Source organism: Erpetoichthys calabaricus, chromosome 15, assembly GCF_900747795.2.
Source record: "Erpetoichthys calabaricus chromosome 15, fErpCal1.3, whole genome shotgun sequence".
Taxonomy (NCBI): Eukaryota; Metazoa; Chordata; class Cladistia; order Polypteriformes; family Polypteridae; genus Erpetoichthys; species Erpetoichthys calabaricus.
Genome location: NC_041408.2, coordinates 27,059,903 through 27,074,731, shown reverse-complemented (window position 1 = coordinate 27,074,731; position 14,829 = coordinate 27,059,903). Strand labels below are relative to the sequence as shown.

The 14,829-nt window shown below is 44.9% G+C and overlaps 1 protein-coding gene across 4 annotated transcripts in view; it reads right to left on the bottom strand.

The window, feature by feature from the left end:
* Positions 1-14,829, bottom strand: part of macrod2 (mono-ADP ribosylhydrolase 2) — a 1,343,630-nt gene that overhangs the window by 46,708 nt on the left and 1,282,093 nt on the right. For 3 of the 4 annotated variants that reach the window (XM_028820323.2, XM_028820324.2, XM_028820325.2), the window contains 2 exons: positions 11,028-11,087; positions 9,746-9,799 (listed from right to left, as the gene is read on the bottom strand). In XM_028820323.2, the coding sequence (XP_028676156.1) occupies positions 9,746-9,799; positions 11,028-11,087 (114 nt within the window). The remainder of the gene's footprint in view (positions 1-9,745; positions 9,800-11,027; positions 11,088-14,829) is intronic. The other variant, XM_051919692.1, reaches the window with a different exon arrangement.

The window sequence follows — 14,829 nt, the reverse complement described above, 5'->3', positions numbered from 1 at the left end:
TCAAACAGTAACCAAACTAGTGACTCAGGGGACGCACTGTAACCCTTGCAAAGTGGGGTGGCCTCCAGACAGAAAGAATCCCCCCCCCCCCCCACAAACATATATATTAATTTTTGAAAACAGAGATAAATATTTTGGGTATTTTTAGGCTAACGAAGACAATGAGAAAAGGGTGTATTGCGTCGTCCGATGTTATAAATCACTCGTAGGTCCATTCTATTGTGATGGAGCACACAGAGCTCTCATCAGGCAGGACCAGAGGTTTGAGTGGCAGCAGTCCACATCCTTTAAAATCAGGAAGAAAGAGGGCACACACTTTCTTAGGACACAAATTAATGAGAACCCCACACAGGCGCTGCAGTGTTTAGTCGTTCAATAAATGAGCCCGTGACTGGGATGATCCTGTGGCTGTGCTAGTGAGAGGACTTCAATGCCTAGTAGTCAGCAGCAGTGTGCAGAGGCCTATGGGAGATTGGCTCATGCTTTAAAACAAGTTGGTGTTCAGCTTCAGAGGGAAAGGAAACGGTCCATGCAAAGCTCCAGGGGTCTTTGACAAATAGCGTTTCAGCTACATACTGTACGTTAAGAAGAGCAGCTTTTCCGTGTAACATTGGCGTGGTTTTTCTTGCAGACTGCACAGCCATGTATATGCCTAAGTTTAACATATCCTAAGTGATAACATTCTCCATATCTAATTTTTTCTGCAGTACCAGAGTAAGATTTCAGAGTTGCCCGATTACCTCAGGATAACCTCCACACTGACCATCAGCCCTTTAATAAAGATGTGCTGAAAGACCAGCCAGGCCCAGACACAGACAGATACAACAAAATGTAGTATGGGAACAAAAATAAGTGAATAGAAACACCCAACTCAAAATGTTTCATTTTTATTATGGTAACACCACAGCAGTTTTCCCTCATATTGCAACAAACTGGCCAGGCACAGCGCCGTCTCTGACAAACCCTGATGAAGGGGCCTTAGCTGCCTCGAAAGTTTGCATTTGTAATCTATTTAGTTAGCCAATAAAAGGTGTCATGTCACCCTACGTTCTCCTGTATCGAACCCTTTACAATGGAACCTCGGTTCACGACCATAATTCGTTCCAAAACTCTGGTCGTAAACCGAGTTGGTCGTGAACCGAAGCAATTTCTCCTATAGGATTGTATGTAAATACAATTAATCCGTTCCAGACCGTACGAACTGTATGTAAATATATATATTTTTTAGTTTTTAAGCACAAATATAGTTAATTATACCATATAATGCACAGCGTAATGGTAAACTAAATGTAAAAACATTGAATAACACTGAGAAAACCTTCAACAACAGAGAAAACTAACACTGCAATAGTTCGCGCTATAGTGCTAGGAACCGCTCTCTAAAAACACTTTTTTAATGAGTTTTAAGCACAGGGAAAAAAATGAACATTTGAAAAATCCGTAATTTAATAAACCACCAAGAAAAGTAACATTGCAACAATGCAGGCTACGAACCGATCACTGCAAACAGAAGTGAAAACAAAAACAAGCCTTCTCTACCTTATGCGTCCCTCGCTCTCTCCCCCGCCTGTATGTGTGTGTGTGCGTGCGTCTCTCTTTTGCGAGCCTGGAGCGCCTGTGTGTTAGTGATGGGTCGTTCTTGAACGATTCGTTCATTTTGAACGAATCTTTAATGTGACTCGGGAAGAACGAGTCGTCTCGTGGGAGTGATTCGTTCAGTCGCGCCTGCGCATTTGCGCAACTTTCTATAGTTTTTTCGAGTCTTCGGGCTTTTCGAGTCGTTCGTTCATCACGTGACAGCCCCATAAGCTTAACCAACTCAGTCTGAGCCGGAAAGAGAATTGATTAGTTCATTCCTCGAGTCTTTCGAGTTGTTCGTTCTTTTGTCACGTGACCACTTACCGGCTCAGTAGTAGCGAATCATAGACTAAAGACCCAGGTAAACAATGAATTAATATTTTCTGTTTCTTATAGCATTATAGTTTTGTCTTGTTTGTAGTGTGATCAACATTTGTGTAAGCAGTAGATGTGTTAGGGAGGTAACAGGTAACATTTTAATTATATTTTGCTAAAATGAACGAAATGACACGAAAAAAGATTCGTTCATTTTGCTGAACGAGACTCAAAGGTCCGAGTTGGTAAAATGATCCGAACTTCCCATCACTACTGTGTGTGTGTCTCTCTAGCGCGGTCCTGTGTGCGCGCGCGCGCCTCTCTCTCCCCCGCCTGTGTGTGCGCGCACCTCTCTCTCCCCCGCCTGTGTGTGCGCGTGCGCCTCTCTCTCCCCCGCCTGTGTGTGCGCGTGCGTCTCTCTTTTGCGAGCCTGGAGCGCCTGTGTGTGTTGTCACGCTTGGGTCACAGATTTGCACAGAGACACAGGAGGTTGTAGAAAAAAAGGAACTTTATTCAAAGCACTGCAAACAAACATTTGTCTCTTTTCAACAGTTTAAACGTGCTCCATGACAAGTCAGAGATGACAGCTCCGCCAGGAGCACAGATTGTCTGAGAGAGAAAGAAGGAGAAGCAAGCAACCAATCTAACAAACTGAAAGAAGCCCGTGCAGGCTTTTTAAGAAGGCGGAGCACCGCGCGAGAGGCATATTACGCGACAGAGCCGGCAAGAAGGGAAAGGAGGAATGTGAAGGTAGTCTGTCTGTGTTTCTTAGGGGTTTTCCCAGGGGCGTCTGTATTCTCTGGGGGTGCGATCAGCTTCGCAGCTCACAGTGTGTCTCTCTAGAGCACTCCTGTGTGTGTGCGCGGCTCTCTGTCTCACGCTGCCTGTGTGTGTGCCTCTGCCTCTGTGTGTGCGTGTGTGTGTTGCGCTGTCTCGCTCTCTCGCTTGCTCGATGCACAGGAAATGCACAGGGAGAGACTGAACATGAACAAACCGAAAGGGAACCTGGCTTGTTCGTATACCGAGTGTGTGGTCGTGAACCGAGGCAAAAGTTTGGCAAACTTTTTGGTCGTAAACCGAGTTGTACGTGTACCGAGACGTTCGTGAACCGAGGTTCCACTGTATTTGAAAGTTTTTTGCCTTTAGAAGATGGCCAGGTGGGTCTGGATGAAAGCCCAATCTCCGCCATCGCTAAACTTCATGGATTTTGCTCTATGTCAGTGTGTGAGAGTAAATGTATTGGGACCCCCCAAACTGCAAGAATTAGGGAGGCCTCATTGGCCTCAAACCTGAAATCGGAGCTGTCGACTCAAGCAGACTATGGCATAGGTGGAACCAACCCTGGATGGGACACCATGTGTAAATGCCTATCGGGTGTTTGTTTCTATTTTAATGGCATGAACCATCATGACCAACACTCTCTACGCTTTTCTTTGTACTTTTTCTTTTTGCTATCCCACTGTGAGCCCTTGGTGTTACTGTTGGTTTAAGCAGGTTACTCCTCTTGGCCTACAGAATGAGGTATAAGAGCGGTGGGGAACCATTGGCATCACAGCCTCACGCCATTGTACGATTAGGGGCCTCAGTATGTACCATAATACACTCAAGAATGTCACGTGTTGAAGTTATTCCAAAGTACTAATGGTGTCCAGAGTTTAACTGCCTCCTGGAATTCAGTCAGCTGCTGTGTTGGTTTTCCTCTTCCCTGCTGCCAAATCTGATGTCAACTTAATTCGACTTTCTTGTATTTCAGCGGAATGTACAACTTCAGCAGGACTGTAGTAAATGCTTTTGTGTACAGTGCTGCTGTCATTTAAGATTGTCAGTCAACACATGCACACTAGGTGGCGCTCATCCTGAACAGCACTGGCTGAATATCCACCTCCCCGACCTCTGATGGGCCTTTGAGTAACAACGAGACGGCAGGAGGCTGCAGTGTTAAGGAAAGGCTTTCCCGTTGCTCAGACTGAATAAACGGACATCTTAAGTTACATTTGGTACAAGTGAAGTGTGAAATAAGAAAACAGAAAAAAAAAAAGCAGCGATACAAATCACGAGCACACTGCATGGGAGCGTTCACTTGGAAGTAAGCGAGAGCTCGCAGCTTGGCCGTGAGAGAGCACACGCCATTCATTCACATCAGCACAGCTCTGAGCGGCCGGCTGCAATTTTCGCATTTTTCCACCTCGTACTGCAGTGCAATGTTTTCCCTAAAGACTTTTACCAAATTGCCGTACTTAATAGGGGGAATGTAATGATGGTAAATAACCGGGCTTGCATTCACAGAATATTCCAAGCTCTGTCACCGCTAAGTACAGTTGTTACACAACTCGGGGGCTCTTAAAGCTATTTGGATATGCCTGATGGGAAGGTGTTGACTCCACGCAACCCTCTAGTAGGAAAAATAGGGTGCAGGAAGTGAATGGTGACAGACAGTGTGGCGAAGGGGGGGATGTAGGGGGTGCTGTTGGAGCTCCAGCTTTGCATCTTATTTTGATACTATGGAGTACGCAGTCAGCTATGGAGGACGCCGACAATTAAGTTATACACATCATAAACAACAGGTGGCATCACAAATGAAAGCCACGCCAGGTTGTACTTCTGACCAGCATTACACGGAGCAGCCACTCCTCACGACACACAAATGCACTTCTCTGTGGGACAGCAGAAGCCACCAAGTCTCTAGCGGTCACTTGAAATTTCTTTGTGGAGAACTTTCTCATTGTTACTGGAGATTTTTATTTTTCTTTCTCTTTTCTTAAGTAAATCCCAAATTTCTGGGTCAAGTAGTTTTTGTTTTTTGACAACCTGAATCACTACAGGTTGGTGTAGCTTTGGACTGCAAACCCTGAGGTTGCAGGTTCAAATCCCCCAAGTGACAGTGTGTAATAATAATTTTATTATCTATATAGCGCCTTTCCTGTGTAACCCTGAGCATGTCGTTTCACCTGCCTGGGCTCCAACTGGAAAAAAAACCAAATGAAATGGAACCAGTCGTACCTCCAATGTCGTAGAGCAGGAGCCAACCAGTCCTTCACACAGTCACTCATACAGCGCCAGTTTGGAGCCTCACACAACGAACACTCTGGGATACGAGAGAAAAACTCACACAGGCAGGCAGGTCTAGGAAGCCCACCAGGCCACTGTGCCCTCCTTCACCCTGACCTTCTGCTCAAGCAATTCACTCCACCTGCCTGTGCGCCAACTGGAAACAAACAAATAAAATGGAAGCAGTTGTATCTCCAATGTTCTAAGTCGACTTTGGTAAAGGCGTCAGCCAAATAACTAAATAATAATTAAATGGCTGCTTCATCATGCAGATTAAAGCAATTGTGAGCCGTGAACCCACTTGCTATGGCGCCCCCCTGGTGAAGCTCTAGTGAGCAGGAGCGGACAGGTAAAAGCACATTGAGGGGACAGCAGGCTAAAACCCAATGAATCCCCCAAACGCCTGCCTTCTTAATGGTACGGGGCAGACATTGTGCAGTTCCATTTGTGAAGCGGCGTTGTTTTTATTGTGTTTAAACTAATCTCTTATGTCATTAGCAGTACGCATTACGTCATTTATGAAGTCTGTAACTGCATTTCACATGTGAACTTGTCTCCGTGCTCCAAGTCCACATTCAGTGAAGTGAACTAGACAAACATTAACTGATGGGAATTCTTCTGAATTCACTCAGGGTATGAGGTCGTTGTCATGTAATGGCACTGAATCCTGGCTTGTAACATTATAACGTGTTTTTAAAATTCACCTTCAGTGACCCAGCACAGTTTTGATTTTGAGGCTTTCAGGAGCCCGAGGGGTCAACTGACCACCGGCATTGTGCATCTTTTGGTTGAGGAGGCTTGTTGCACTAACAGGACCCTTCAGCTCTGAGTTCAATTTCAGACTGGAGCAGCAGGTGGCGCCAGTGTAACACACCCTTCTTTCCATGTCCTGTTTTAGACGCTTTTTCTTCTTTTAGTTTTTGCTTTCACATATCACATATTATGGCTCCTTTCGTCCTCATTTTTAACACAGTCCTGCTCTTCCTTACTGTTTGCACACAGCAAGTCATTCCAAAAAGCTTTAACTACATTTACAGAATTATTCTAAATATGTCAAAGTTGTTATTCTAACCTACTCATGTAACAGTCCTCAGTCACCTTTTGTGTACAAACCCTTCCTTGTCTTGAATTCTGCACTTTTCATTTCATCTTTGCGCACAACTGAGTTTTCACGTCTTTTAACACTCACTCCTTCTTTCTTGTTTTTTGTACACACTCCTGACCTTCGCCATTCCTGCACACATTTCTTCTTACACTCCAGCTTCATTTACCTCACGCAGTTCATGACTTCACGTTGTCTCCGTTCTTTTTTTTTTTTTAAATCTGCTGGCCATAAACCAGAGCCTATGCTAGCAATACTGGGCACAGAGCAGAAGCCAACAGCGGATGGGCACCAGTCCTTCACACACCCACATCTACTCATACGGGGCCTGTTTGAAGACAACCCGGGAGGTGAGAGACAAATTCACACAGAAATGTTGAGAATGTGTGGGCTTCACACGGGTCGGTACCAACCTGGCTGAGGCACAGGTCTAGGGTGCCCGCCGGGCCAATGTGCCCACCGTCACACTCACCTTCTACTCATGCACTTTGCACAAGTCCTTGTTTGACAGTTTTGCACTCTCACCTTTCTTTTTGCGCACACACTGCTTCTGACTTACAGCCTTTCTTATTTTTGTGCAAACATTTTCTTGTTGTTTGCACTCTCTACTTCATTTTTGGTGAAAATACATTTTCTTATTCCCCACCCCCCAGGGCCGGATTTATATGAAAAGAGGTCCTAGGCTATTCCACTTATGAGGCCCTTTCACCTTCACCTTCACCTTCACCTTCCATTTTTAAGTTTGTAAATTACATGAGAGATAATAAAATTTTGCTAACAATTTGAATGTAGGCCCCTCTTGATCTTGAGGCCCTAGGCTGAAGCCTAGTTAGCCTATAGGAAAATCCGGCCCTGCCACCCCCCCCACTAAACTAATTTCACATGGATACACTCATTTGTTTGTGTTGCACACTCGTGCTCTTCCATGTTTATCACACACAGTTTTTTTTTAGATTTGTACACTGACCTGTTGCTTTTGCACCGTCACACTCCTCTACATTTTTAGATTCATCACACACTTATTTGCTGCACACTCAAACCCTTTCTAATTTTATGCACTCAAGTATTTTCTTGTTTTAAGGTCACTAAACTCCTCACTTTTACAATTGTATTTAATATTCACAGTTTTTGCAAAGGAGTAGTTTCATTTTTTTATTTACACCCATACCTTTTCTTGTTTTTCGTTTACTCACAGTTTCTCATTATTTGCACTCGTGTTCTTGTTTTTGTACACTGAGCACCTCATTTTTTGCACACTAATGCCCCCATGAGTTTTTTACACTAATTGTTTGAACCCACACTTCTTGTTTTTTGTATACTTGCATTGTTTCCTGTTATTTGTACACTGAACGCCTCGTTTTTGCACGCACATCTTGTTTATTGAGCACTCATGCCCTCCATGATTTTATTTTTGTACTAAGCTCATTTTTTCTCTCTCTCTCTCTCACACACACGTCTGCTCGGTTTCTGCACACTCCACTCATAATCTCTCGCCGTTTACACACACGAAGAAGCGCTACACTCGCTCTGTGTGTGTGTGTGTGTGTCCTCTGAGGGGCTGCTCCTGCCTATGGTTGTTTCTTGCTTGGGCCCCACTGATGCTGAATTGGGTTAATCAAAGCTGAGAATGGAATCCGAAAATGAAAACACTTTGTATTACTGCACATTCACTCGTGTTCATCTTTTGGGCACATTCATTTTCTTTTTTCACATACTGTACCCTGTTCTTTTTTCGTATTTTTCATGTTTTCCCCCTTTACGCCTCTTGTTATTTCACACGCGCTCCTTCTCGTCTTTCTTGCTTGCTCTTCTCTTTCTCTGAATTATTTCTGAGCGGCGCTCGTTGCTGCAGGCGTTATGTCGGACTGACGGACGGCCCCGCACATCTCGCCAAGCGTGCGCACATTTGCAGATTCGTGCCAGCAGAGAAGGCATGTGGCAGTTTATATTGGTTTTATAATTTTATGAGAGAATCGCAGCTTGTAAAGACGCCGCAGACAAACACAGTGCTGCCATTTCACTTTCGTGGCAACCTTTCCTGCAGAAAACGATCGTGGCTCCCTGCTTTATGGTAGCACTTGCTCCGTGTTTATTTAATACACTTCCCACTCGATAATATTAAAAGATGTCAACGAGGTGAAGAAAACTCCAGATATGAAAGCACCACATCAGTTCTCTTCTACTGCGCTTTCACAATCCCAGGAGGCGCCTGCGCAGTGCAGCCCCGCTCGATCTCGGCTACGCGAGGAGTCGCCGTGTGCCGTTCGAGTCGCACGGGTTACCCCGAGACCCTGCGACTTTACTGCAGTGTGTGACGAATGTCTGGATCTGCCACCAGAGTGACTCGGATGCCCTGGCGCCCTAGCATATGACAGAAAATGAAAAAAAGACAAGGTCCGAAGTTCGATCCTCACGGTCAAGTGGGTAAACCTGATGAGGCCCAATTTGGGTGAAAGACGTGTCGTGTACTCTTTGTATTACAGTATTTGGCAGAGGTACACATACAGGAACACTCCTCGTTTTTACCGACAGGCACTCACAGCCACCCCTACCCCACACTTAAATGATCACGATTATAAACCTGTCAAGTCAAATCTAAAATAAAAAGCATTAAAAACAACATGGGTGTGTAAGGCAGAGGTGTCCCATAAGACAGTTGTTGTATTACAAAAAGGGACGGATATTCAAAGCGACGGCCCATTAGCCCGGCGAATGGCAAAATTAAAGAAAGACAAGCAAAAGACGCCTTCTATAACCTGGCAGTTGAAGATGAAAATAGGACAACCATAATGATGATTTGAACAAGACGTACTACCTCATTTGAGACTAATGAGCCGGACCTTACAGATAGTTAAAGGGAACAACTGGTATCGCTGCTTGTAGTAGGTTTAAAATCAGGGGCGAAGTTATTGATTACTGATGGGGGGCGAGAGCAGCCCCCCCCCCCCGGTGAAGCAAAGCCCTTCACCCGCATAATCGTACAGGGGGGCTTCTCCCCCCGATCTTATTTCAATCGTCAGAACACACCAAGCCCTCCCTCACTCTGACCGCCATGCACCGAGCCGTTTCCTGGCCCACCCACTTTGCAATTTCTCGCCGCACCGACGACGAGGTGGAAGACAACGAGACCACTACGGTAGGTGAAGCGAGCTAAACTCAAACGATGAGACCCCACTATACGGGGTCTCAGTTTATTTTGATGCAAATATGCAAACCCAAAATGTACAATTACTCGTGTTGGCCCGTAGGGTTATAAGCCTTCGGTAGCTGTGCTGCTGCTGTCTGAAGAAGTTCGCATAAATGTGAAACTGCACTCATCATCACAGTTAAAAACGTCACCCTGCTGCAGGGCGCTGCTGAGGTCTCACCTGTCTCATGGCTGCACTCCTCCTCCTCCTCCGTTCGTTTTTTTTACTGCCAGTGCAGTTCATACATTAATAAAGAAAAAGGGAATAACACTTTGGAGATTTTTGTCAGTGCTTGTACCTCATTTATTACTGACAACTGTGACGTTCATGATGTGTAGTTGTATGTGTATGCTTGGCTGAAGTAGTGAGGGGAGGATTTGGCCTTTTGAGTTTTGACACCCTGGGGGTCCTAACCTGGCCTTGGTAAAACACCAGCAGGGGGTCAGATTGTGACAGCTGCTGCCATTGGTCTAACAGTAAGTGGGGTCCACAGAGACCTGTCCGGTGCACTTACCTCCACCGCTGTCTTCACCGTTGTTGAGTTTCTCCTTTTTGGGGCTCTTTGGTTCTGTTGTGCATAAAAAAAAAATCAACAAGAACAATAAATGTGTGCCTCTGTGGGTGACTGTCACCCACCACCCCAGATCTATGAACATTTCACAAAAGAGTTGAATGCAGGCACAAGTGCTGGCCAGCAGGCCTCTGGCTATGTGAAATGAGGAATATTGATTACCTAAAGTCTGCCACTTCACAAATGAGGTGCAAACCAAGCAAGACGTGCAGGGCAGGCAGTGTGGAGTGGAGTGGTTAAAGCTTTGGACTTCAACCCCTGAGGCTGTGGGTTCAAATCTCGCTACTTGACACCACTATGTGACTATACGCATGTCTGTGCTGTGCTCCAATTGGGAAAAGAAACAAAAATGTAACCAATTGTATCATAAATGTTACAGGTCGTCTTGGATGAAGGCATTGGCTATATAAGTAAATGGAAATGGAAAAACACAAGTGGTCTTAATCGTGATGCTTCCTGAACTGTGGCATGAGATGCAGGGGACTTGTCTGCTCAGGACCGTCTTAACAACATTAACATAAGCCCCCAGGTAAGTAGTACGCAGGGGTCAATGATCTGATAGCAAAACAGAAACAGTGCCCACACCTTAAGACGCCACGTCAGAGCCACTCACTCGGCTGCTCTTAGAGAGGCGGACTGTGCATGGCCCTGGCCTGGGTGGACACTGTGCTGTTCTGGAGGCCACAGGTTGTCCTAGTCTCGTAGCACATATCAACATGTGCTCACAATATCTCACCAGTGGGACCCCAATTCCTGCAGGAAAGATTGTTGGGTGCTTCATAGCAGTTTGGGGGGCACTGATTCTGTTGTGGAGGCCACATGGTGGTCTAGTGATCAAGCAGGAATGCACCAAATTGGTGGGTCTGCATTGTCACCTCAGTAGGACCCCAAACCTTGGTTAAGAAATCACTGGGCTGTTCTTATGTTGGGACTTAAGATTTGATTGGGATTTAGGGTTGGACATGGCACTCACTGCTGCAGAGGTCACGCCAACTAGGAAGAAACGGCTTGCTAATTAATTATTCTGGGAGTCCAAAGAAACAAGAAATTGGTTTGGATGAAAACCTGCAGCCACTGAAGTTGAGACGCACAGAGTAAGTGGGTGACCCCATCTGCTGCTGACTTTACTGATCTTTACAGTGAGGTGTGACCCATGGGACCCCTAGGGCAGTGACTGGTATTAGTGCCCCTCTGATATCATGGTGGAACCTGAAATACCACTGACCTTCTTCTTCCTTTTTTTCTTCTGCTGCTTCTTTTCCTGATTCATCATTTGCATCATTGTCTATAAAGAAAAAAAAAATGAATGAAATAAATAATCAGGTCAGTGCAAAACAGCTCGAGATAGGCAGGTTAGGTACAGTCCACTTTAGGCCTCTTGATAAGATTTCCAGATGGCCTCCTTGGGCTGAATACACTGACTTTGCTGTTTTGTGTTCTTCTGCAGCGGGCATGGCTACAGCTGTAGGTGGTCTTCAGCATCAGCCTCCACACTCAGCCAGCCTGGGTACAAGGAGGGAGCAGAAGTGACTATGCTACTGGAATGCAGGACTGGCAGTGAAAGGGTGGAGTGCTGACTTTGAGTGGTGGGGACGTCAGATTACATGAACATAAGAGAACATTAGAAATTTAGCAAACAAGAAGAGGCCATTCAGTCTATCAAGCTCATTTGTTTAGCTGTCCCAATATCTCATCCAGATTCTTCTTAAAGGTGGTCAAGGTTTCTGCTTCAACTTCATGTTCTGGTAGTTTGTTCCAGAGTCCCACAACCTTCTGTCTTCAGTCCTAAATGCACTTTCCCTTAACTTCCACTGATGTCCTCAAGTAAGTATGTGATTCACTGTTAGGCTGAAAGAATTCTGCTGGATCTACTTTATCAGTGCCTTTGAGGATTTTGAAGATCTGGATGAGGTCCCCACATAGTGCTTCAGACTAAACAGATTTAATTCTCTTGAGTCTGTGCTCAGGTCCTGGGGGTGCACTTGGTTGCTCTCCTCTGCACAGCTTTATGTGCTGCTATGACTGTCATGTAGCGTGGTCACCAGAACTGCACAAACTACTGCAGAGGTGGTCTTACTAGTGCGTTATACAGTCTGAGCATAACATCTCTTGATTTATATTCAGCAGTTTTTATGATATAACTTCACATTTTATTTGTTTTTTAAATCACTTTTTCACAGTTTAGATGATAAAAATGTTACATCGATACAAACCCCTAAATCCTTTGTAGCTGTTGCTTCCTGTAGGATAGTGTCTCCCATCTTGTATTTATAGCTAATGTTCCTGATGCCCATGTGTAGCACTTTTCTACATTAAAGAAGAGTTACATGGCGAGGTTTAAATTGACAGAGGCACCCTGGGAAATTACAAGATGGGCAGTAAGGACCAGTCACATGTTCAAACTTCTAGTCCCTTCACTCCCAGTTTCAAACCACAGTATACAAGAGTCCTGCAGTAGCGAGCTAACCCTCCATGTGCACTGAGGTTGGGTCTCTTGGCTGCTACGCTTTTTCCAGCATACAACAGAAAGGACTGGACAAGAGTCCAAGCAGTCTCCTCTCATCATGGCTGAATTCACTCTGTGATGGGTCGGGACTGCTGCCAACAGTGGCCTGTTTTTGATATGGCCAAGGACACTTAGTGCAAATCTGTCCACTCTAACACAACGTAATTAAGGCAAGATGGTGGCACAGAAGTTAAGTTTCTGCTCCTGGTCAACTTCCTTCCTCCATGAGAGCTCCCTACTGCTGATTCATCTAAGAGCGAATGGTATGTCCTAAAATCCAGATCATGGTATTAACTAAAATTGACAGTTTTGCCAGATACGACACCAAGCTGGCCCACTAGGACTGGGTGTAGGTGAATGAGTGTGCCCAGCGATAGACCGCCCCACCATCCTGGAACCATTCTAGCCCCCTATGGACCCTTCCAGTGATCTAGTGGGTTCAATTAATTGATAGATGTAGGGTGAAAAAAAGACATTTAAAATCTTTCACTCAGCCCTTTTTAAATAAATGGAGAAAACAAAATGAAGGGCAGACTGTGCCTGTCAAAGACAGGCCTTTTACTGGTCTTTACGTGCGACAGAATAATGTAGTTATCTAAGGGTAACATAGTTTGAGTGTGTGAAGTGTTATGGTGTACAGTGTGCATTAAAAAGAAATATATAGCATTTGTCTTTGAAATAGCATGAAGAGACTGATGGTGTGGTCGGGTAATGTAAACAGATAAAATGCCCTAGGTGGTTTAAATAGTGGATGAATGTCATGTACACAGTAAGACTTGACAGTTGTCATGTATACAGAAAATTTAATAACAGAAGGGTAAGAGCTCAATTTAACAAATGTTTGAGAAGGTGGACAAGAATGCAGTGTAAGGACACTTTTAGTTTGGATATATAAGATGGCTATGCTCTCTGCTGAAAACATCTTATGTCTTTTAACCAATCAGAATAAATGTCAGATGGGTGCACAAGCTAATCAACCAATCAGAGTAAATGTTAGGTAATATGTAAGCATTAATTCAGCACTGTTATGTAAATTCAATTGCTTATAAATATGGGACTGTAGCTTTGCGCTGTGACCATTCAGTGGCACCTCTGCTTGGTAGACTGTTGTAATGGAGTGTCCCTCTCCGTGACGAACAGTTAAAGATGCAAGAACAAGCTTCCTCCTGCCTGGTTTTCGACTCTAAGAGGTTATAGGGGAACAATGTTCTTTCTTTAATATATTTACAATTTAATGTGCCACAGGGGATGCACAAACCAGTGTGTTTCTTCACGCCGGTCCCAAGCCTGGATAAATGGGGAGGGTTACGTCAGGAAGGGCATCCGGTGTAAAATTTTTCCAAATCAATATGCGGACAACAATACAAATTTCCATACCGGATCGGTCGAGCCCCGGGTTAACAACGACCACCACCAGTACTGTTAGCCAACAGGGTGCTGGTGAAATTGGGCTACTGTTGGCCGAAGAAGAAGAAGAAGAGGGGGGAGACTTAGCCAGAGGCAGAAGGACAGGAGGAAGGTAAAGAGAGTGGGACTGAGGGTAGGAACTTTGAATGTTGGCAGTATGACTGGTAAGGGGAGAGAGTTAGCAGATACAGTATGATGGAGAGAAGGAAGGTTGATATATTGTGTGTGCAAGAGACTAAATGGAAGGGGAGTAAGGCCAGGTGGATCAGAGGTGGATTCAAATTGTTCTATCATGGTGTGGATGGGAGGAGAAATGGGGTAGGAGTTATTCTGAAGGAACAGTATGTCAAGAGTGTTTTGGAGGTGAAAGGAGTGTCAGGCAGAGTAATGATTATGAAGATGGAAATTGGAGGTGTGATGATGAATGTCGTTAGTGCATATGCCCTGCAAGTTGGGTGTTCAATGGAGGAGAAAGAAGATTTTTGGAGTGAGATGGATAAAGTGATGAACAGTGTACCCAAGGGACAGAAAGTGGTGATTGGAGCGGATTTTAATGGACATTTTGGTGAAGAAAACAGAGGAGACCAGGAGGTGATGGGTAGGTATGGTGTCAAGGAGAGGAATGAAGGTCAGAGCACAGTGGATTTTGCCAAAAGGATGGACAAGGCTGTGGTGAATACGTATTTTAAGAAGAGGGAGGAACATAGGGTTATATACAAGAGTGGAGGAAGATGTACGCAGGTAGATTGCATCCTATGCAGAAGAGTTGATCTGAAGGAGATTGAATACTGCAAAGTGGTGGCAGGGGAAAGTGTAGTTAAGCAGCATAGAATGGTGGTCTGTAGGATGACGTTGGAGATCAAGAAGAGGAAGAGAGTGAGGGCAGAGCCAAGGATAAAATGGTGGAAGTTGAAAAAGGAAGACTGCAAGGTTGAGTTTAGGGAGGAAGTGAGACAGGCACTGGGTGGCAGTGAAGAATTACCAGACAGTTGGTAAACTACAGCAGATGTAGTAAGGGTGACAGCAAGAAGGGTGCTTGGCGTGACATCTCTACAGAGGAAGGAGGAAAAGGAAACCTGGTGGTGGAATGGGGAAGTACAGGAGAGAATAGAGA